Below are 21230 nucleotides of genomic sequence, written 5' to 3' on the forward strand. Positions count from 1 at the left end.
ATCCTTTGTAATAAACTGGTAATCTAGTATGTAAACTAGATTGCTAAGTACTGTGAACCACTCTAGCAAATTAATCAAACCCAAGGAAGGGGTCATTGGAACCTCCAAATCAATAGCCAGCCAGCAGAAGCACAGTTAACAACCTGGTCTTGTGATTGGCATGTGAATTGGAGGACTGGCTTATGAGACTGAGCCCTTAACTTGTAGAATCTGATACTATCTCCAGGTAGACAGTGTCAGAATTGAGTTGAATTGTAGGTCACCAGCTGGTTTCTGAGGGTTGCTTGGTGATGTGGGAAAATCCTCCACATTGGAATTGGGTGCAGAACACTTTAGTTGGTCACTCAACATCTGTTTCTAATCACTTTATTCCTTGTCTTCCTACACTGTGTCATAGCCACGTTTTTTTTTTTTTTTAAAGACACGGCCTTGTGAAAGAGTTATTACATCAGCAATTAGACTGGGAACCTTGTGGATCCCTAACAATGCCCACAACATATGGGTACTAAACAACAGTTGTTGAATAAATAGTAACCGCCTGGGGTTCTTATTTTCTGAAATTCTACCACTGCAGTCACCTTTACTGAGATACCATTCTATAACCAATAAAACTAAATAAAGCGTGCCTGGGGAAAGGGCAAGAAAAATAGAGGCTGTGATATGGATGGAGACTTGAAAGTCAGAGTGGTAGGATAATGAAATTTTCTTTTGATGTAGAGATTTCTGATTCTGGTAATGCTGGGCTAGATAATTCAGACCAATCCTCCGACTGAACACAATTTTAAAAGCTGGATGAAATATAAAAACATCTTCTTAAGAGCACCAAAGACTCAACAAGGGAGTGAGAAATTACTGGGGTCAAGTTCTGAGAGTGGTTGGGAATCTAGAAACATCAGCCTAGCACTTGGGGTCAATTTTGCCCTAGAGGCATTTGCTAATCTAGAAGAGGTGGCTGAGAGGCTGCTTTTAGTGCTTTGCAGGGTGGGAGCAAAAGTCAGAGTCCAAGGACCACCAAGACTTGGGACTTGAAAACCCACTTGCTTTGGCTTGGGATCCAAAAGGACTGTTGCATGTGAATAAGAGTGAACCAGAAAAAAACCAGCCCTCACACAGACCACAGTCAATGGGTAGCCCACAAATCTCAATCCCTGAAATTGGACTGAGGTAATTCTAGAGTGTTCATTTCCCCTAGACACTTGGTAAATGAAGTAGAAAATTTTCTTTGGAGAAAGATAACATCATCTTAGACCTCAAATTTCCACAAGAACTTTTCAAAACAATGTTTATGACATACAATAAAAAATTACTAGACAGATGAGGTGCTAGGACTCCGTAAGCAAGAACCAGCAGAAACAAATGACAACAGATCAGCCTTAAAGGGACTCCAAATGTTGAATGGTCAAATTTCCCTTTGAGATTATCGTATCGTTTTGGTGTTACAAAAATTTATGCAGTATACGTACAATAATTAAAAGAAATAATTGATATCAAGTAAAAAGCAAAAATAGAGCTAGAAAGAAATATACCAACCACTTTTGTGTTAGTGGTGTCTGAGGGTGGTAAATTATAGCGTTTGCTTCATCTTTTTCCATCTCTGTATTTCCAAATTTTCCTTAATGAAACTTTATACTTGGAGACATACTTAGGTGAAAGATAAAGTGGCAAAAAAATATAACACAGAGCAGGGCTGAATTCACAGGTGTGCAACCTCTACAGTTGCGGGGCGTGGGGCGGGGGGGAGTCCTGTACTCAGAAGGGCCTCAACCCTGGTTTAAAACTCTGCCGGTTGCTATCTTGAAATTCTTAATATATGTATCAATACATTTAAACAAGAAGCCCCACACTTTCATTTTGCGCTTGGCGGTGCAAAGTATGTAGACCCAGAGGCAATTAAATGTTGACCCTTATGCAGATAAGGAAACCGAGATTTAAAGAGGTTTAGAAAGTTGCACTTAGAACGGAGTCTGACTGCAAAACCACATGCTCTTGACACTTCCCCTAGACCAACACCAATACACACAGAGTCACTGCTGCTGCCTCTCCGGCCCACAACGGTCCGCAAAGTCTAGTTTCCTCATTCCCAAGGTCAGAGAGTGGAGGCGGCGAGTGAAAGACGCTCATGGAGAATTTCTCAGGGATGCGCTGCAAACGCAGCCCGGAGCATTAAATCCACAGCTTGGGAAAACCCACCCGAACAACCCTGGGTTCCAAGAGCTTGTCCCGTGTCCCCAACCAACACGAGGCCAGGCCCCTCGGCGCCACATTTACCACTCCCGAGCAAGTGGCGAGATGCGGAAGCGGCTCCTGCAGCCTTTAGGCACGAGGTACACACATACCCTTCCGCAGCTTCCCGCCTCCTCCAGACGCACGTGTTTAAAGAGTCCCTGCTCCTCCTCACCCCGCCCCACCTCGGCGCGGCAGTCCTGCCCCGCCTACGCCGCTGGCTTCAAGTTTCCTAGGAGAGGCCGACTCGCGCAACCTCAGCGGCGGTGGCGACCGGGATCCTGGCTGCGCTTGGCCGCCCACCTTTCCCCAGTCTCCGCCCGCCGGGGAGGGCGTGCTCGGCGGAGCCGGAGCCGAGGGTGGGGCGCCGAGAGGGAGGGGATCCCCGGCTGCGCGTCTTCAGTTCTCGCAGGGGCACAGGCGGCGGCGGCAGCAGCAGGTGGAGCGAGCTTCCGCGGCGAGCAGCTCTTGGCCTGAGATCCACTCCAGCTGCCCGGGCGGGAGCAGGCCCGCTGGGCTGGAGCCCGTGTCCGGCCCGGTCCACCCCCTAGTTTCCGGGGAACTTGTATTATCGAGGCCGGTGGGCCGGGGGCCGCAGCAGAGGCTGGGGCCGGGCGCGCCCAAGAGCGCAGGGCAGCCCTGGAAGCCGCGTCCGGGGCGCAGGACCAAGGGGACCTGGCTCTTCCCGGCTACCTAAAGACCTGTTCTCCGGGGAAGGAGCCGCTGCCGGCTCTAGGACTTGGGAGCAGCTCGGCGTCCGCCCGGGCACCTCGCTGGACGCTCTCGGTTGGCGCCTGGCTGGCGCGGGAGAGTCCCGAGCGGCGCTCTCGGCTCTCCTGTGCGGCTTAGGCGCGGAAGGCAGGGGTCTCTTCCCTGGGATTCCGGGGCCACGGGAGCTGTTCACGCGGTCCTCCGTGGAGTCTTCGCAACCCTCGCCGTGTTGTCTCGAGAAGCTCGCTGGTTGACGCCAGTCTGCAGGAGTTCTCTACTGATTTGGTTTCTTCCTCGATTTGGGGGACAGTTCCCGCCAACGACGCCCGACGCACCTATTTTCGCTAACAAGCTGGAGTCCCGGGTCGCCAGAGCCTGCGGGAATCCTGTCCCTGTTCGCGGACTCTCAAGGCTCTTTCCGCTTGTCTTACCTCCTCCTAGCCACTGGCCTCGAGGGGAGGGTGCAGACCTGGCTCTTCTTTGCCCCCCTTTTGAGGGAGTGCGGTCCTTGAGGGGGACGTCGGCTTCCTAGGCGCTGCTTTGTGTGTGGTGGGGTTGGAGTGCGGACGGTCCCCGGCCGGCCATGGCCTTCACTTTCGCTGCTTTCTGCTACATGCTGTCGCTGGTGCTGTGCGCTGCGCTCATCTTTTTCGCCATCTGGCACGTGAGTAACCGGCAGCGGCTTCTAACTCTTCTCTTTCGCCCCCAAACGCGCCCCTGGCCACCTCCTTCCCCAGGTTCCCGAAGATGCCACCTCACTTTATCCACATTGCGAGTGTGGACGGATGGGAGGCCGGCTGCGGCGCACCCGAGGTTAGAGCCTCTGCCGCTCCGTTGTCCCGGGGCGGAAGACGGTTCGCGGCAATCCTGAGGCCGGGCGCGCCTTCGGTGCCCTGGCTACTGGCTGTAGGCGGAGGGACCGCCGGTTTCCGGGGCAGAGCACCCTTGCCAGGGCCTGGCCTTGTGTCCCAGACCCCGGGGATTAGCGTCCACAGCCCCATCTACCCCCTTACTTCCCCGGCCCCCTCCTCTGCTGCCCGCGGGAGGCGAAGGAGAAGCGCCACCGTTGGCCCGGCAATTAGTCAAGTAACTATAACAACTAAACATTTAAAATGTCAGCATCTGTGGTGGGTTGCATTTAGACATGATTGGAGACAAAGTGGAGACACGACGGGAGCGCCTTGTAAGAGGAAGTAGGGAGAGGCCGGGTCCGGGGAGCGGAGTGGACGGGAACCAGGTGATGGGGGTCGGCAAGGAAGACTTAAGGGCGGTGAGGACGAGAGAAAAGCGAGGAGGAGGCAAGGGAGACTGGGGAAAGACGGGCGTGAATGAGGCTGTGCAGGGTGGTCACGTAGAGAGAGGCGGAGGAGGGCGAGTTTCCTCCTTTGCCTTCCTGGGGTCCGAAACAACCAAGTCCCGAAAGACTTTGCAGTTGGCACATCTCCGCTTGGTCAGGTCCGCAGCATCTCCAGGGGGCACAAACTTGCGTGCTGCCCTTCCTGGGGCTACACCAGGTTGAGGGCAGTCGTGGTGAGTCCTGGTTCTGCAGGTGTGGTGTGGGAATAGTGGACAGAGTGCTTCTGAACAGAAGGAGGAAGAGAGGGAGAGAGGAGTGAGGAATGCTGGTTCTCTCATATAAGGCAGCACAACATTGGCCAAGTCAGTTGAACTCCCAGAACTTGGTCCTCTGAGGTTGTTTAAGCTCCCTGGCCTCACCCTCAGAAATTTGGTGGGAAGAATGGTTAAGGTCACATGTTTTAGAAGGAGCAGCACCTCAGTGCATCTTCCTGCCCAGCAAGTCAGGCGGCAGGGAAGGGTCCCAAGATGAATTCCTGGAGGCACGGTTCTGGTGAGCCTCAGAGCATGCATGCAGTGGGCGATGACCCGGAATGAAGACCAGAAGAAAATTGCGTGGTGGGTGAGATGCCGGTGTTTTGTACAAATGGTTTCTAGAGTGAGAGGGTTTATCTTAAAATAGAACTAAGCAGCTCGAGCAGCTCCTGTTACAAGGTTCTCTGACGGGGAGGAGTAGGAACCCCGGGAGGAGGAAGACTTCTAATTGTGTCACCTTAGGGAAGACGCTTAGGGAAGACATCTCAAAAGTGAGAAAGTTGACCTGGATGATCTCCAAGCCTCCCCTGAGGTCTAAGATGGTGTAAGTCTGTGAATCAGTTGCCTTAGGAATCTGGGGGTGAGAGAGAAGGAATTCAGATATGGGAATTTCGGGACTGATCAAAACTCCTGCGAGTGAGGAGTGATGGGATTTTGCACCGTCTCTTCCTCTGCACGGGAAGGCTGGGTCTAATCTACAGTGGAGAACTGAGCCTTGAAGTTATTGACAGTTGTTAAGGGAAAACAAAACTTTTCCTAACTTAGAATGAACAGGGGGTGCAGAACGGATCATGCCCAAACAGTGCAGTGGACCTCTTACTAATGTGTTTGAAAGGAGCTTTCTGTGCTTCTTTGGATTTGGTGGGGTGTTTGCAATGTAGAAGGCTAACTACCTCTCTTTCTCAGAAATACTTCATTTGCTGTTTCTTTATGTTTTTGCCTTGGCCAGAGAGTGGCAGGTACCAGAGAGCTCCATCAAACTGTCAGGCTTGGAGTTTTCTGAATTAGCCCTTGAAGCCAAGCAGGTAACCAGAAAGAATAATTTTCTCTCACTCGGGAAGATAATAAATAATTCAAGAGCCGGTCAATTAAAGGGATGGTTTGTGCAGCTGGTTGACTAATAGACATTGGACTCAAAATCAGGCATTGCTGTGATCCCATGTTGGGCTCTACTCTTCAGGTTTCCAACACTCACCCCCTTGTCTAGGGGTAGCTGAATGCAGTCAGATTCCAAGTCTGGGTCAGGTCCTGACCTCATTCCTGACCTGGCAAGATTCCAGTTTCTAATGATGAAAAGAATTTGTGCTCTTTGAATTCAAATTACGGTAACAACTCCTAAGTCTCAGCCCCTTTTCCTTTCCTAGTCTTTTCTGTCTCCCTCTGTCCAGATCAAACATCCCAGAGCTCTACTGCAGTTGCTTTGGTTGCTGAACATTGAAAGGGGAAATCTGAGACACATCGACACAATCTGTGTACACATTGTACGTGTGGGTGTTGGTTATAGGCGGGTAATTATTTCAACCAAAATTTATGTTAGTCTGTGTTAGACTCTGTGTTTGCTTTCTTTTCAGCTTATATTCCTTGTATATTTCTTGATCTGATGAACCATATTGATTGCTTACTCTATATTGACATCCCAAGTAGTGAATTGGGCACTTAACAGTATATAGCAGTTAAAAGACCCACCCCACTGACATGTCTGGGTTGTAAGATAAGAGGTTAGCACTTTTTCTTATTTAATGGTACACACCCACTTAGGGATAGTAAGAGTAGTTACTATTTATTGAGTGTCTGTAGTAGGCCAGTCTTAGGCACTTACAGAGGACCCCTGGCATTTACAGAGGACCCCTCAGATGTACCTCCAACTGTTTACCTGCCTCTTCTTCCCACTGGAGGTCTGGAAACAAGGATGGTTGTGGCTGGCTGTAGCACAACATTTCTTTCCAGTCTTGTTTTTTACTTTGAAAATTTATCTGCATTTGTTTTCAAATGAGAAGATTTCAAATTACCAATTTATTTTATATGAGCCACAGTTTTTGAGTACATTTGTCACATTTGGAAGATGCAGAATAAAACCGAGGGTTTTGGTTTTTTGTTGTGTGTGTGTGTGGCTTTTCATACCATCAGGCACATGGCCCCTTACTGCCCAGGCAGCCTTTTCATCCTCACAGCTGACATTTTACAGATGAAGAAACTGTATCAGAGAGGTTATGAAACTTGCCCAAGGTTGCACAGCTGGTATGTATTAGATCTGAGATTTTAGCTGAGTCTGAGACTCTTATGCCCGTGTCCTTTTTTTTAACCCTAGTCACTGCCTTTGGATTGTTTAACTTTGATAATAGTGAATAATGTTTCTATCCAAAGGATTACCTTTTTCTGTATAAATGAAATATTTGGAGTTGGAATTTCTGATTGGAGTTGAAACAAGAAGATGACACCAAACATACTATATATCCTTTTTAAAAAGAGGAAATTCCATTTCATTTTTTAAAAAATTATTTTTCTGCTTATAAAATTCTACAGGTTCATTGCCCCAAATTTTGAAAGTACGGGGGACATAGTAAAGGAACAAAATCACTACTAATCTTATCATCCGGAAGAGATTTATTTGGGTGTCTCTTTTTCCAAATATCGTCTACGCGTGTATCTTAAAAAATTGCATACTGGATGTTTAGAAGGAAAAAAAAAGTGTTCTAAAGGGTTTCAGATGTGAAGTGATGCCTGCTTCCAGCCAACATAAAATGAACAGTGTTTATTAGTAAGAGCCCTCTCAGCTCCAGCTTGGTTGAGCCTGTTTGCAGACTGTCTCTTTTATATAAAGACAGACGAAACCATTCTTTGGAAAGATCAAAGATTCATACCAGTTATTTCAGGTTAAAAAAAATTTTTTTTTATATCTAGAGTCACTTTTTAAAACTCTGAGTTTTGACAACATACAAATAAAATTAATTCCCAATAATATTTCGTTGGATTCCCGGCAGCATTTGCTACTGGAGAGTTTTAACGGGGCCCTGACAGATGATAACAAGTAGTACGTACTGAGGGACAGTTTTGCTAGGTGAAATGTCTTTATGGTTGATCCTTTCAGCCAGTTCCAGCCTGTCAGAGATTCAGTCATAGGGAACTGAGTAAACCTCTCAGTTTCTCAGATTATCCATCTGGAAACAAAAAATAGGTTTGCATAAAATGATAGGGTGCCTGGAGTTGATGGTAGCCTGTCCCTTGAGGACCCTACTTTGGCCTATTCACATGATGCTGAGCTCTTAGCCATGTCTTACCTGGTCTCCACTTTGTGTTCTGTCTGAGGCATCCCCATACCACCCCCCCCACCCCAGTATCTCACTTTGAGATGTGACGTTTGCACCTCCTGCCTCTCTGATTCCCCTCCTCTCTGGTGCCTCCACCTCGTTCTCCACGGCCTCATAGCTAGCACGGGAGGATGCTCCACGAGAGCAGGGACCCTTTCTGCCCACCATGCTTTCTCCGGAGGCTGGAACTGTGCCTGCCATGTAGAAGGGGCTTGGTAAATCCTCATACAACTTAATGATGAGGCTGGCAAATACTCTTAATTTGGCGTAGAAAGAGAGGCAAACAGGAGACATTCTTACATATGCTAAAATACAGCCAAAATATAAAACACTAAAAGAGATATCTAAACCAAGATTAAGCTTTTAGACTCTCAGAGAGCCACCAACATTTCTGTGCGAAGCGTCGGAGGCATTAAACGACTTGGTTGGGACAATCCCTGCTACAGGGCATGGAGATTGCAGACTAAGGGTGGGATCTCAGGACATCTCGTGGGACAATGTCCACATCAGTTTGGTGTTGGGGGGGGCCTGTCATGGAGCGGTGTCTACCTACCCCTGCCGTCAGTCTCCCACTCTTTCTGTCTCACAGCCCCAACTCCATAGGTAGACTCTACTGCCTCCTGGAAATGTGCATTTTATTCCTCTTTCCAAAAGGAAAGACTTCTACCCTCTTGGATCTAAATTCTGCACAGTTTTTTTCACTGTCTCGCTCACATCTCACCATCGTCAACTCTGCTCACTCCAGCCTCCCACAGACTCCCGAGACAGCTCACGTGGCTCACTTGCTCTTGTGCACGTATGACCTTGCATGAGTACGCACTTTCACATGTGTGTGGCTGGGCTCGCTACGTGCAGGAGAAGCAGATGGAGGGCAGGGCCCTTACCTGTCCACGTTATGCATTTGCAGAACTTAGGAGGACACAGTGACCACGTGGGGAGCGCGTGGCTGGTGGTTCTCAGACTGGCCGTGGAAGGAGGAGTGAACGTCCCATCTTTGGTAGCCTCGTTTGGCTTGGGAACTCAGAACTCACCCTTCAAAGAAAAGAGGGAGCCTGTGGCTCTGGGCTGTGGTGGCTGGCTGTGGGAGCAGTGCCTGGGAACTGGCCTGGCTGGGTGGCTGTCCGGCTGGGCGCTGTGGGTGCTGGGTGCCCTGGCAGCTGCTCCTACCATCTGCTCCGAGACTCGACTCGGAAGGGAGAGTCAGCGCAGTACAGCCTCCGGGATGCAGCGGCCAGGGCCAGGGCCGGGTACCACTGTCAGAGACAACGGCTTCGCCCTCCGGGGCTGGCCACCACCACAGGCCTCGGCACTCCTGTCTGTGACGGGGCGCTGAGAACAGAACCTTCAACACCACCTGACTCCGAGGCCATTGTCATAAATGAACAAGTCCATTGCTCTAGCTAAAGGGTTTGTAAGGGCCTCAGTTACATACAGGCCTAGAGAGACAGAGGTTGTGCAGACGCTAATTCAGCGTGTGTTGAATTGGACCGGGTGTTCCTATCCAGTCTCCATCAGTTAATTACTCTAGCCCAGGTTGAGACTCAGGCTGCCTGGTCAAGCGGCCTGTTTTCTCTAGTTCTATCCTGTTGCTACCTTTTGCTCAACCTTCTCTGTGTTTCCCTGGTTACCTGAGAGAGAAAGTGATTTCACCTAGCCCCGCAGTTTCTACTTTGGGCTCTCTCTGGCTCCTCTAGTTTTTCAAATTGATTAAAAAAATTTTTTTTAATTGGGTAAAGTAGACATAACATAAAATTGACCATTTTAACTCAGTTTCAAGCGTACGGGTCAGTGGCATTAAGTACATTCACATGGTCGTGCAGCCATCACTACCATCCATCTCTAGAACTTTCTTATCATCCCAAACTAAAACTTCATATCCATTAAACAATAACTCCTCATTCCCCCTTCTCCTCAGCCCCTGGCAACCACCTTTCTACTTTCCGTCTTTAGGAATTTGACAATTCTATGTACCTTATATAAGTGGATTTATACAGTATTTGTCCTTTATGTCTGGCTTATTTTACTTGGCATAACGTCCTCATTGTTCATCCATGTTGAAGCATGTGACAGCAATTCATTACTTTTTCAGGTTGAAAATATTCCATTGTATGTATGTACCACATTTTGTTTATCCATTCATCTGTTGGTTCCACCTTTTGGCTGTTTTTGTGTGAATAGTGCTGCTGTGAACATAGGTGTGCAAATATCTCTTTGATACCCTGTTTTTCATTTTTTTGGTATATATACCCACAAGTGGAAATGCAGGATCAAATAGTAATTCTGTGTTTAATTTTTTGTGGCTCCTCTGATTTTACAAGCAGGAACTCTCTTGGTCCCTGGTCTTTGCTGCACCGACTCTGCCCTTTCTTGACCCTCTGGCCCCTGTGCGTTGCTTCTCTCTGTGTTCCTCTAGGATGGACCAACAGCAGGGCCCCAAACATCCCATGTTTATGTGCTTGCTTAAATATCTGGTCTGTTGTGCTACGTCACTCTGGAATCCTCAGGTGTTTTAGGTGAATAAAATAGTTACAGAATCTCTCTTCAAGTCTTAGCATTGGGTCCTAGCTGTCAAAAGTTATAAATGCTCCTGAAACAGATTTTACCGGAGACAAATCTTGGGGTTTGCCATCATCCCTTGACCACAGTCATTTCTTCCAAGGGATTTCATCAGGAAGAGCTAGCAGTGCTTTCCAAGATTTTAGGCCTGAGAATGTTTTGGGTGTGTGAGCACTGACAAATGCACCTGACATTGAGAACAAAGGGATCTTGTGCAAAAATGTGTTGTTGTTGTTGTTCATTTAAACCATTGCATTTCTGCTCTTGAATCAATGGGAGACCCAAAGGCCCAGCACTTCATTTGGTGGCTGCCAGGGAGGGGGACCAGGCAACCTTACCTGGGCCGCAGAGGAGCCAAAGACTCAAGTTCAGTTTTGCCCCTAAGCTGGGGACTGCTGGGGCATGGAAATGAAGCAGGTTTCAGCTCACTGGGAGACAATTTGGAGGATGGCTTCATTTCCTAGTCTCTTTAAGCTGCCTTGGGTCACAAAAGTGGTTTCAAAAGACAAACCAGATTTGTAAAAAAATGTCATTCACACACACGTGCACACAATTAACACCACAACGAAAAATACTCCCCAACAATGCAAATCCCACACTTTCCTGGCCATAAATTTTGGAAGGATGCAATTTGCTTTTCTCTGTCTCTCTGGGGTCAGGGTGGGTGTAGGAGGTGGGGCATCCCTGTGTGTCCATTTGCAGTCCACACGGTCGGGGTTGAATGCCTTAGTGGGAGCAGTTAACTACGCCCACGTACCCAACCAGTGTCTGCTTCCCTCCACCCAGAGGCTCGGGGCCAAGGGCCCCCACCTGTGTCTGCATAGTCTGCCCTTGAGTACAACCAACACCTGGGACTACTGGTGAGCTGAGGTCGCATTTCTGTGATGCCGTCTGGCCAGATGGAGCCGTGACCTCTTGTCCTTTGCAGCGTCTGTAAAAACTGTAGGTATGTACTCAGGACATGTTTCCAACTGAATGACACACTGATTACTTTTCTCTGGATGCCTTGCCTTTCTAGCGAGGAAGAAACTGTAGGCCAGGCCACTGTGAATCCAAGGTTCATCCCCCTCTCTCCGTTCCTCAGCTTTCCTGTTCACGTTCTTTTCGGCTTTTGGCTTCCCATTTGTATTGTTTCCTTCCCTGGCCAGAGGCCTGCACCCAGAGTTCAGCTCCCCGGCTGCCCAGCAGGTGCTCTGAGCCGGCTGGCATCTGTGGTTGTTGGTGAGTCCCTGGCATTAGGGATCCCAGGCCTTGACTGCTCTCTCTCCTTCCTTCCTTCTTCCCTTTTTCTACTGCTTCCTTTTCTTCCTTTTCCTCTGCGTATATCTTAGCTCTGCCAGAGGCCACACAATATTACTTAGCCCAGCTGGAGGGCCTGAGCGCTGGGAAGTTGGCTGACACCACCTCCCTCCCCCAAGGCATCTAGAACTGTGGGCTGATATTTCCAGAACATTAGTTTTAGGTATCTTTTCTGTTTTTGTGTTCACATGGTCCATTTTGATGATGGAATAAAGCTCTCCTGCTGAGGAAAAATGCAGGGGAGGAGAGCAGAGTCTTGGAGCTAACTTCCTTTTTTTTTCCTCCTTATTGGCAACTGATTCATGAACCCTAAAAAAAGAGTTGATGGCAACATAGCCAGCTAACGATAGCAGCCCAGATGGTCCCCTATATAATAGAGACATTTGTATCTTGGATAAAAAAATATTTAAATGTGTTCTGTGAACCTTATGAGAAAAGGAATTAGCAACAACTGCATTCAAGGGCTGTGGGTATGGAAGTAGCCAAAGGATTCTAGTCCCCCTGAATGCAAAAGTGAAGAAATGGAAACTGGGAGGTGTAAGGCTGAGATATGGGGGAATCCATTGCAGGGAAGATGGGTTTTGAACACATGGCACTGCTCTTGTCTGTCGGCCTGAGGTAACCCACCCTCGGGTGTGTCAGGGGAGAGGGGTCCAATCTGGTCATATGTGTGTGGAGATGGAGCTACGTGTCCGGCCTGTGTCCACCCAGGCATACTGCCCGCTGGGGAGGCTTCACAGCAGCTGTAGGCAGACCAGGGCCAAAGAGAACAAATTTGTGCCAACGGTCTCTAAATTTTACATTGAACAGATATACAGATGCTGCTTCCCTTCTTCCTTTCTCCGTTCACAGGGAGATGGTACAGGCGCAGTGAATCCCATGGGCCTGCCTGAAATCTTCATAGAACTTTTATTCTCATTGTCCTATATCCTAAGCGGGCCATCGCGTGGGGCTTGGAGATTCTTGAGAGGCGTTCTGAATTGCGGTGGCATCAAGCTCACGTTGGCCACTTTGGAGGATGGAGGGGGAGGTGATTCGTAACAGTCGCTGAACTGGAGTGTGTGAGGGGCGGTGCGTGGGGAAAGCCGGCCTCTTAGCGCACGTGGAGTCATTATCTGGAGTTAGGAACAGGGACCAGATGCTGAGGAGCGTAAAGCCACTTCATCATTACCAGACTGTGACTTATCCCGGGATAATTTTTCTTGGAGGTTCTGGAGAGAGATGAGGAAATTGAGCTGAGACCAACCAAGCATATGTGCTGACTGGAGAAAAATGACTGGAGAAAAATGTGTTTGGGCTTGACATCCTTTTCTCTCATTGGTTGGCAGTTTTAGAACCAAAAGGCCTGCCCTAGAAAGGGGCTGGCAGCTAATGAGGCCGATGTTGCTGCTGAGTGGTGCTCTCAGCAAGCTGCTCTGGGCTTTAGACAAGTCCCTGCATCTCCCTGGGCCTTTTGCTTTCGTGTGTGTAAAATGAAGATGCTGAGCAAAGTGATCCCTAAGTGCCTGTCCAGCTCCAGAATTCTGTGGTTCTTGCATTGCCTGCTATATGCATCTCATCCAGTGCTTGCTGCGTGCATCTTGTATTTCTCTTCCTTTTCTCTTGTCATAGTTTTTCTTCTCCAATGGCCTCCCTGGGCATTCGGTGTCAGATTTCTATGTAGGGAATGTATTAACAATTTTTTTTTTTTTTAAAGACACCAATTGTACTTGAACATTTGTTACTTTTTTTAAAAAATTAATTAATTAATTAATTTATTTTTGGCTGTGTTGGGTCTTCGTTTCTGTGCGAGGGCTTTCTCTAGTTGCGGCGAGCGGGGGCCACTCTTCATCGCGGTGCGTGGGCCTCTCACTATCGCGGCCTCTCTTGTTGCGGAGCACAGGCTCCAGACGCGCAGGCTCAGTAGTTGTGGCTCACGGGCCTAGTTGCTCCGCGGCATGTGGGATCCTCCCAGACCAGGGCTCGAACCCATGTCCCCTGCACCGGCAGGCAGATTCTCAACCACTGCGCCACCAGGGAAGCCCAGGAAATGTATTGATTAAGGTTCTTAGAAATCAGTGCAGGCCACCTTAATCAAAGAAGGAATTATGGAAATGGAATTGGAGTGCTCCTAGATGGATGGAAAGCCTGGGAAACAAGACTTGCAGCAACAGGATAACCTTGATTTTGATTGCTGCCCACTCTGTCTTCTGTCCCTGATTCTCCTTCTAAGGATGGAGGGTCTTACGGGCTGAGCCTGGGTCAGTGCCCCCTGTGGGTTGTACCGAGTACTGAGTAGAAGTAAGACAGGCATCTCCAGGCCTCCCCGGTGGAAAGACAGGCCCCTGGGTTTACTCTCCCACCAGGACTGTGCTCAAAGGGAGAGAGGTAATTCTCCAGAGGAAATCAGACCCGTGTAAGAAGGGGGCACGGATGTTGAGCGACCAAAAAAATGACAGATGTTCACTACTTGAGCTCTTCAGTTTAACTGTCACCTCCCCTGTAATAAGAGAAAGCAAAATTTTCTCTAAAGCACAGGTTAACTTGTTACCACAGGCCCTGCCGATGTGTTTTCCCAAGGGAGTTGCCGAAAAAGATCTTATTTCTCTTCATTCTCAGCTTGATGAGGAGCAGCTGTGCTCTGGCCAGGAGGATGGACTTACTGGACTCGTGGTCCTGAACGTGTTTCCCCCACTTGAGTGGTGACTGCCCACTGCCCTTTGTAAAGTCTCTATCTTCTCATCGTTAAAACCTTCCATGGAGGCAAGGTGATGGAGCCTGCAGCTTTTACAGAGAGCACTTGGATGACAGCTTTGCAGGAATTTAGCAAAGTGCATGCTCACCTAGAAGGAGGAACAGCAGTTGTGTGAATCAAGAATAAGAAAAATGGTGTCTTGCCAGTTTGGTGTCCTCCGGGCTATTTAGCCCCAAATTCTAGAGCATACATGATAAAGTGAAACCTAGCTCTTCCTTTTCTCCTCTTGGAAAAGCAAACCCTTACCCTCAAATTCCCTCCTCTTTCTGAGAAAGTCCCCCACTGCCCCTCATCTAGACTGTGCTGAGCAGATCTGCTCAATTTCCATTCCCTGCTTCATACAGAGCCCGGGGCAGGGGGCTCCCTCCCAAGCCCTGTCTGAACCACTTAATATGCCCCACCTCTGCATTCCTACCAGGAGTCACTCTCTTATAATTAGCAAAGTTGACGACTTCCACCACTGTACAGAGTAAGTTATTTTGCTGACTTTGACAACTGAGGCAGCATCAGTTGTCTCCCGAGGGGAGAGGTGGTGTTATGGTCCAGAGCTATGCCGTGTGCTGGCACCTCTGTTAAAATTAGCTCCTCCGTCGTTCCAGGGTTGTCATGAAGGAACCAAAATGAAGTGTGGTGTGGCAGGATTATTAAAGCCAAGGGAGAAATGACTCTAGGACCAGCATGGTGTTTTCAAGAGGTCAGTCCCACTGAGCCACGGGGAGGCAATCGAAGTGCTGGGCCTGAGACATTGACCTTGGAGAGAGAACGCCGGCAGCACCACACAGAGAACTGGTTGCTGGAGCTGCTTCTTAGTCCATGTAGTCCCTTAGTTTTTCCGTTTTTCCTTTCTTATATCAAAACACCAAGTGGAATATCTTTTTCGAAAAAAAAAATCGATAAAACAAATGAAAACCCAAGCTAGTAAAGGGTCCGGGGTCCAGGTTCAGTCAGCTGTTAGGGAGCGTGGGTTGCTGTGCATTGGCCCACGGCACCCTGCGCTCTACTTCTTCTGGAAATGCGGCCAAGTTGGGTGGGTTAGCTTTACGGTTTGCTGATTTGTTTTCTTTTTATTGACTTACATTGATGACAGAGGACAGAGTCATATAATCGTATAGTCCTGGAATCCCGACACGTAAAGTGACCTAGGATCGTCTGGTCTGTCTTCACATCTGGAATGAGGTACTTGAACCCAGAGAGGCGAGGTCATGGCCGAGCCCAGAGCAAACCTCTAGGTTTCCAAATTCGCCTGCCAGTTGCTTGCTCCAGTCCAGAGGGGTTTCATCAGGCAACTTGTCGTGTTTTACAGCTACTGAAATAAAGAATAAAAATGCATCTCCTTGACCGTCACAGCTGTGCAGACTAAATCTTCATACTTCCCCAACAAGTCACTATCGGATTTTGTGACATTTGGTTGTTTTCTAGATGGAGCTAAAGAGGACAATGGTGATTGAATTAAGAAAAGAGGGACACGTGATATTCCGGCAATCCCCATATTTAAGATACTGCAGAGCTCTGAGGGAGATGTGCGTTAGAGGGTTGTTTTAAAATTTTCATTTATTTAAAATACTTTATCTTTGAGAGGTGCCTTCTCCCCTTGCGGACAGAGGTTTCCATTTGCGAGGCCCGGACACGTGGGTAGTCCAGATTCAGGGTCCTGATTCAGAACGTGTGCTGCACCCGGTGCCCGTCCCCAAACCACGTGACATGTCAGTTCAGCTCTCTTTGGGTTGCAGTGTCTTTAATCTTCAAACAAGTGGGTCTTTTCTTCTTCCTGGTGTCCTGACTTGGGGGTCACCTTCTTTCCTGCAGCTTTCGTGCAAGATGATTTGGTCACACATCTTCAGGGTCAGGTTTCGCACTGGCCCCCCCCCTTGCCTTGAGAAGGTCTTTGTAAACGGTCAGTTTTGTCATGGTGTCTGTCCTCTGACTCAGCCTTAAAGGACACAAGGTCATAGACGGCTGGCTTGTTGCTCACACTGTGGCTGTGTAACCACCGCCCTCTCAGCTGGGTGTGGACAGCGCTATGGCGGTGTGTCCTCCACCACTAGATTTTCAGTTGATCCCTTTGGCCAGTGAACAACTGCCCTCTGCACCCCGACTCCCAATCCCTCCCTGGTGCTCCCCTCCCTTCCAGCAGCACGTGTGACCTTTGCCTTGCAGAGGACAGTCAGATGCGCTTGTGATTTCAATGCTTTGCAAATGGATGAATAAGAAAGACATACAAAGCAAGTGGCATTTCCGGTTTAGTATAGTGACTCCAAGATAGAAACCCTGCTTTGGAGTGAGATGGGAAGAATGCTTCGCAGCCATGTCTGGGGAGAAGGTGCCAGCCCGCTGGTGGACGAGGCAGGGCTAACCTGCGCCTTGGACCCGGGACCCGGGACCCGTGAGCGTTGGCTCCGCTTCATGAGGCTTTACAGTCGCTCTGGGTGATGCTGAACCTCCTGGGAGACGGCGGGCAGTGTCTGCAGAGGATGCAAACGAAGAGTTGAAAGCCACAGGGAGATGCTGGAGGGACACAGGATGGTGATGGGGCTTCAGCCCAGCCCCTGCCTCCAGGCTGGACAGGGTCCGCCTTTTGTGGAACCTCTGCGAGGCTCTACAGCCCCCCTCTGCACTCTGCCCACCAGGGTGCTCGTCCCAACGGTCAGGTGGATTCTCTTTGCCTGTTGTGGACCCTTCTTCCCTGTGTCACGTCAGGCCTGACGTTCTGAATCTGGGCTCTAGAACTCTCCTCCCGTTTGCCTTTCCTGATTTTACCAGCCTCATTCCACTGCTCTGGGCCTCACCTTCCTGCTCTGTGAAAGGAGGTGTCCGGGCTAGTGGTTCCCACAGCTGCCTCACCCCAAGATGTTATTTCTCAGAAGGGTAGGGGCCGGGACTCTGTATTTTTAGAAAGCTCCCAGGTGATTGGGACGTGCAGGCAGCGTTAGGAAGCGGGGGCACTGGACCGGGGATCTCCCAGACGGTCCATGGCTCTTTTGAATCTTATTCCTGAATGATTCCTTTCCAGGGCACCACATTAAATAAAGTTAATCACCTTGTCATTCCTTTACTCTCAGTTTGGTTCCACGTGTGTACTTCTAGCATGTGATCCTTTTATTTGCAGTTCTATTTTCTATTTATCCGTACAGTATTTCCATTTTTTCCTTCTCCAGGAAGTTTCCTATGATTTGCTTCTTACTCACTGGTTTCTCTTTTGACTCAGGGCTCCCATACGCCCTCAAGGTGGTGTATCTATCTCACAACAGAGAGCAGTCCTTACTGTTTTGATGAGGAAATGTGTTCTCTTGGTTGTCTGGTCTGTGAATTTTCTTTCCCCCCTAACTAGGTGAACTCCTGACTGTTCTCCCCTCCCAGCAAGGAGCCTGGTTGTCAGTAATCAGAGGCCCAGTAAACACGATTGATCTTTGACCTCTGTCTTCTACGGCAGTGGTCCCTAACCATTTTGGCACCAGGGACCGGTTTCGTGGAAGACAGTTTTTCCACGGACTGGGGCGGGTGTGGGAAGGATGGTTCAGGCACTAATGCGGGCGATGGGGAGCGACGGGGAGCCGCAGATGAAGCTTCCCTCGCTCGCCCGCCGCTCACCTCCTGCTGTGCGGCCCCGTTCCTAACAGGCCGCAGACTGGTACCACTCCATGGCCCGGGGGTTGGGGACCCCCTGTTCTATGGGACATTGACGGCGCTGCTTCACTCTCTCCTTGAAGTGGACTTTCAAATACAAGAAACCCCTTTATCTGATGCTTTTGTGCTTCAGACCTCGGTTGGGTCCACTTGTCTCCTCCTCCCCCAACACCGCCCCAGCTTCAGGCCCAGCTGGCTTGAGTAGGAGGGGGACTGTGGGAGGCATGCAGTCTTAGCCGGAGGTAACTCCTGGCGGAGACAGTATGTCTCTTACAAAAAGCAAAGTCACTTAAGGGCTTTGCCCCCTTGACTTGGAATGCACTCTTTGTTCCAGGCCTGAGGAATGTAAAAGAGATTAGCAAAGCTATCTCAGGCCAGGAGACCCCAGGGAACTGAGAGTCCTGGTTGCTCCTTATGGCTGGGGGCTGTGCGTGCCTGGTTAAGGGAAGTTATTGTTCAGGAATGGTTGTTGCAAACTTGCTGACGTCCATGGTGGTGACTGAACTGAGACGATAAGCAATTTTATGGGTTCATTGTCTGAAAATGGGTTCCTCTTCTGCCTATGTAAGATTCAGTAGATTCTAAATAAAGCACCTTGCAACCATCAGTTGTCTTGGTCCTTCTGACCCCATACTCGCGGTGCTATTCAGTCCCTTGCCCCTCTCCGTCGGGACCTGGAAGACCCTCTGCGGTGGCTGGACCATCGCAGGGGACAGGGCGGAAAAGGAGTGACATCGGCTGCCTGCCTCGTGGCCTGCAGTTTCCTTTGGCTCTCCGTCGTGTGTGAATGCAGGCTGGAACACCTCTGCTTGGTGACAACGGTCTTCCTACCTCACAGCCTCAGCCCACCTCTTTGGGCCGTGGGTTTCCCATCTGTAAAGTGAGGGCGTGGGCACGGTGACAGCTGAAGCCCCTTTCTGTTCTTAAGAGAGGCCCCACTCACTGCCCGGTGCCCTTAACAACAGGTGCCCGCAGAAGCAGTTGATGAGAGCTGCTTAGAAAAGTCCTTTCCTTGCAAAGGATGTTGGTGTCAAGTCTGTCTGGGGAAGCCACGTGTGCGCTCTGGTGATTCAGACTCTCGGGGCCCTTTGTGTCTCTTGGTTCCTGTGATCATCTGAATAATTTATTTCCCCTCAGCATCCCCACTGCCTTTTCCAGCTCTTCTCTGCTCATTAGTGTCTGTGCCCTGAGTGGGCAGGGCCCAGAGGGGCAAGGGAAATGAGGATGAATTGGTGGAGCGGGGGCAGCTCTGGGCCCAGGGACAAGAGGTTTGGGTGATGATGGAGGACCTCTGCCACCATCTGCTGAGATGCCCTGTGTGTCATCACTCGAGGGATGGTGAGTGGTCGTTAAGGGGCAGGGCTGTTAGGGGTGGGCCGAAGACCACTGCTTGTCGCTTCCTAAGCAGCGGATCCAAAGGTGAAGGAAGAAGGAACACTCGATTGTGAAGAGGAGTTGGAGGTGACACATTTCCCTTGAAATAGTTGACGTTCCACGACGATTACACTGAATTATTTTACTTTGCATTTGCTATATTTGCTTCCTTGAGCAGGCAAGTGCAATTCCCCAGGGCCTCCGAGGCTTATCTTCAGTGCAATTGGGATACGAAGATGCTGCAATTAGAGTCTTCGAGGCGCGGTGTGGTGGTGACAGAGCTGCCGAGGGGAGCGGCCTGGGCTCAGCCTCCCCTGCAGACCCAGGCATCACCCCGGGCTGACTTGAAGGGCGGCACCTGCTGTGTGGAAGGCGGTTTAGCCCCACCTGCGGGGCAGGCCTGCAGCACCTTCAGGAAGAAGACAGAGGGGACGAGAAGGTTCCCTTCCCAGGGAATGCGCCTCCCTGCTCACCAGTCATTTCCCGGGGATGTGCCCAACATGACCATGTATGACCCAGCCGGGAATCCCCCCTCCATCCATCCCCAGCTGGCCTCTCTGGAGTCCTGCTTTTATTCAGCGATGCTCTCCTTTCCCAGGCATGCTGGAGACCCTGAGAGAGCTCTTCCTTGCCTCTCCATCCCCCAACCCCGTGTGCAGAGAAGCAGGGCCTTGCGGTACCTTCCAGTCTTTGCTTCCCCTTGCAGCCACCAGCCCAGCGCAGGACCCCAATTTCTCAGGCCCTGAAGGAAGCCAGGAACCACCAGCTCTGTGACTAATCAATATCATGACGTCCGAGTGGAACATTGCCGAGAGCACGGTTTCCACAGGCGTGGCCTCTGCTCCTGCAGACTGAGCTGGATTCCAGGGTCGATCTCAGCAGCGGTGCACTTCTCAAGCGAAGGACAGCCAGCTCTCAGAGGCTATGGGCCTCTCGCCACAAACACACTTCCTTTTTCCTCTGTCATGTTCTCTTTGTCGTGTTCTAGCATCTCTCTCATAGGATGGGGCTATTGGCCTCTCCCCACCTCCAGCAATTCCTGAAGCTGCCAGGCCCCCACTTTCCTTCCCCATCAATAGTTAATGGAAAATAAATGGGCTGTCATTTGTGAGACTCCTGGGGCAGTGGTTTTTGATTTGTCAAGAAAGTTGAAGAAGCGGTCACATCTAAATCACTTGCACGTCACCTGAGATTAGGACCGTGAGCCATCCTGTTTTGTGTGCTCTCTTCCCCCTGCTCTGTCTCCTCCTCTGATGATGGTTAATTGATGAGAATGGAACACTGAATTGTCTTTGTAAAACCGGTGAAAGCTATAGGTTCCGTTCCTCCTGCATCTTGCTGTAGTTTCATTTAGGGTATCCCCTACAGGTATGCTCAAACTTGAGTATGCATGTGAATCACTGGGAAACTTTCACAAAGTTCAGATTAATTCCTGCCCTTGAGGATTCTGGCTTGGGTGGGAGGGCTGGTCATGCTCAGTTTGGGCATAGAGATTGGTTAGAGAATGATCTTTTACATGGATTGCTATTTTGTGCATGGATGGGGAGGATATTAGCTACGATGATAGCTAATATTGATTGAATACTTAGTCCACCAGGCACCGTCCTAACTGTAGTGACTCATTTAATCCTTACAGTATCCTCTTATGCAGATGCTGTTGTTAGCTCTAGTTTTCAGAGGAGGAAATGGAAGCATAGAAAAAGTGCCCGCGGTCACACAGGTAGTCCATGGCCAAGCCAGGAGTGATTCCAGGCAGTCCGATCCCAGAGTATGGCTCCTTTCCATGCGTT

General features: G+C 49.7%; 1 protein-coding gene across 2 annotated transcripts in view; it reads left to right on the forward strand.

Moving 5' to 3' along the window:
* Window positions 1-3245: 3245 nt before the first annotated feature.
* Window positions 3246-21230, forward strand: part of CNIH3 (cornichon family AMPA receptor auxiliary protein 3) — a 127323-nt gene continuing 109338 nt past the window's right edge. For both annotated transcript variants that reach the window (XM_061185351.1, XM_061185352.1), the window contains exon 1: window positions 3246-3598. In XM_061185351.1, the coding sequence (XP_061041334.1) occupies window positions 3518-3598 (81 nt within the window). In that variant the 5' untranslated portion in view covers window positions 3246-3517. The remainder of the gene's footprint in view (window positions 3599-21230) is intronic.

The sequence above is a fragment of the Eubalaena glacialis genome, chromosome 3 (genome assembly GCF_028564815.1).
Source record: "Eubalaena glacialis isolate mEubGla1 chromosome 3, mEubGla1.1.hap2.+ XY, whole genome shotgun sequence".
Classification (NCBI taxonomy): domain Eukaryota; kingdom Metazoa; phylum Chordata; class Mammalia; order Artiodactyla; family Balaenidae; genus Eubalaena; species Eubalaena glacialis.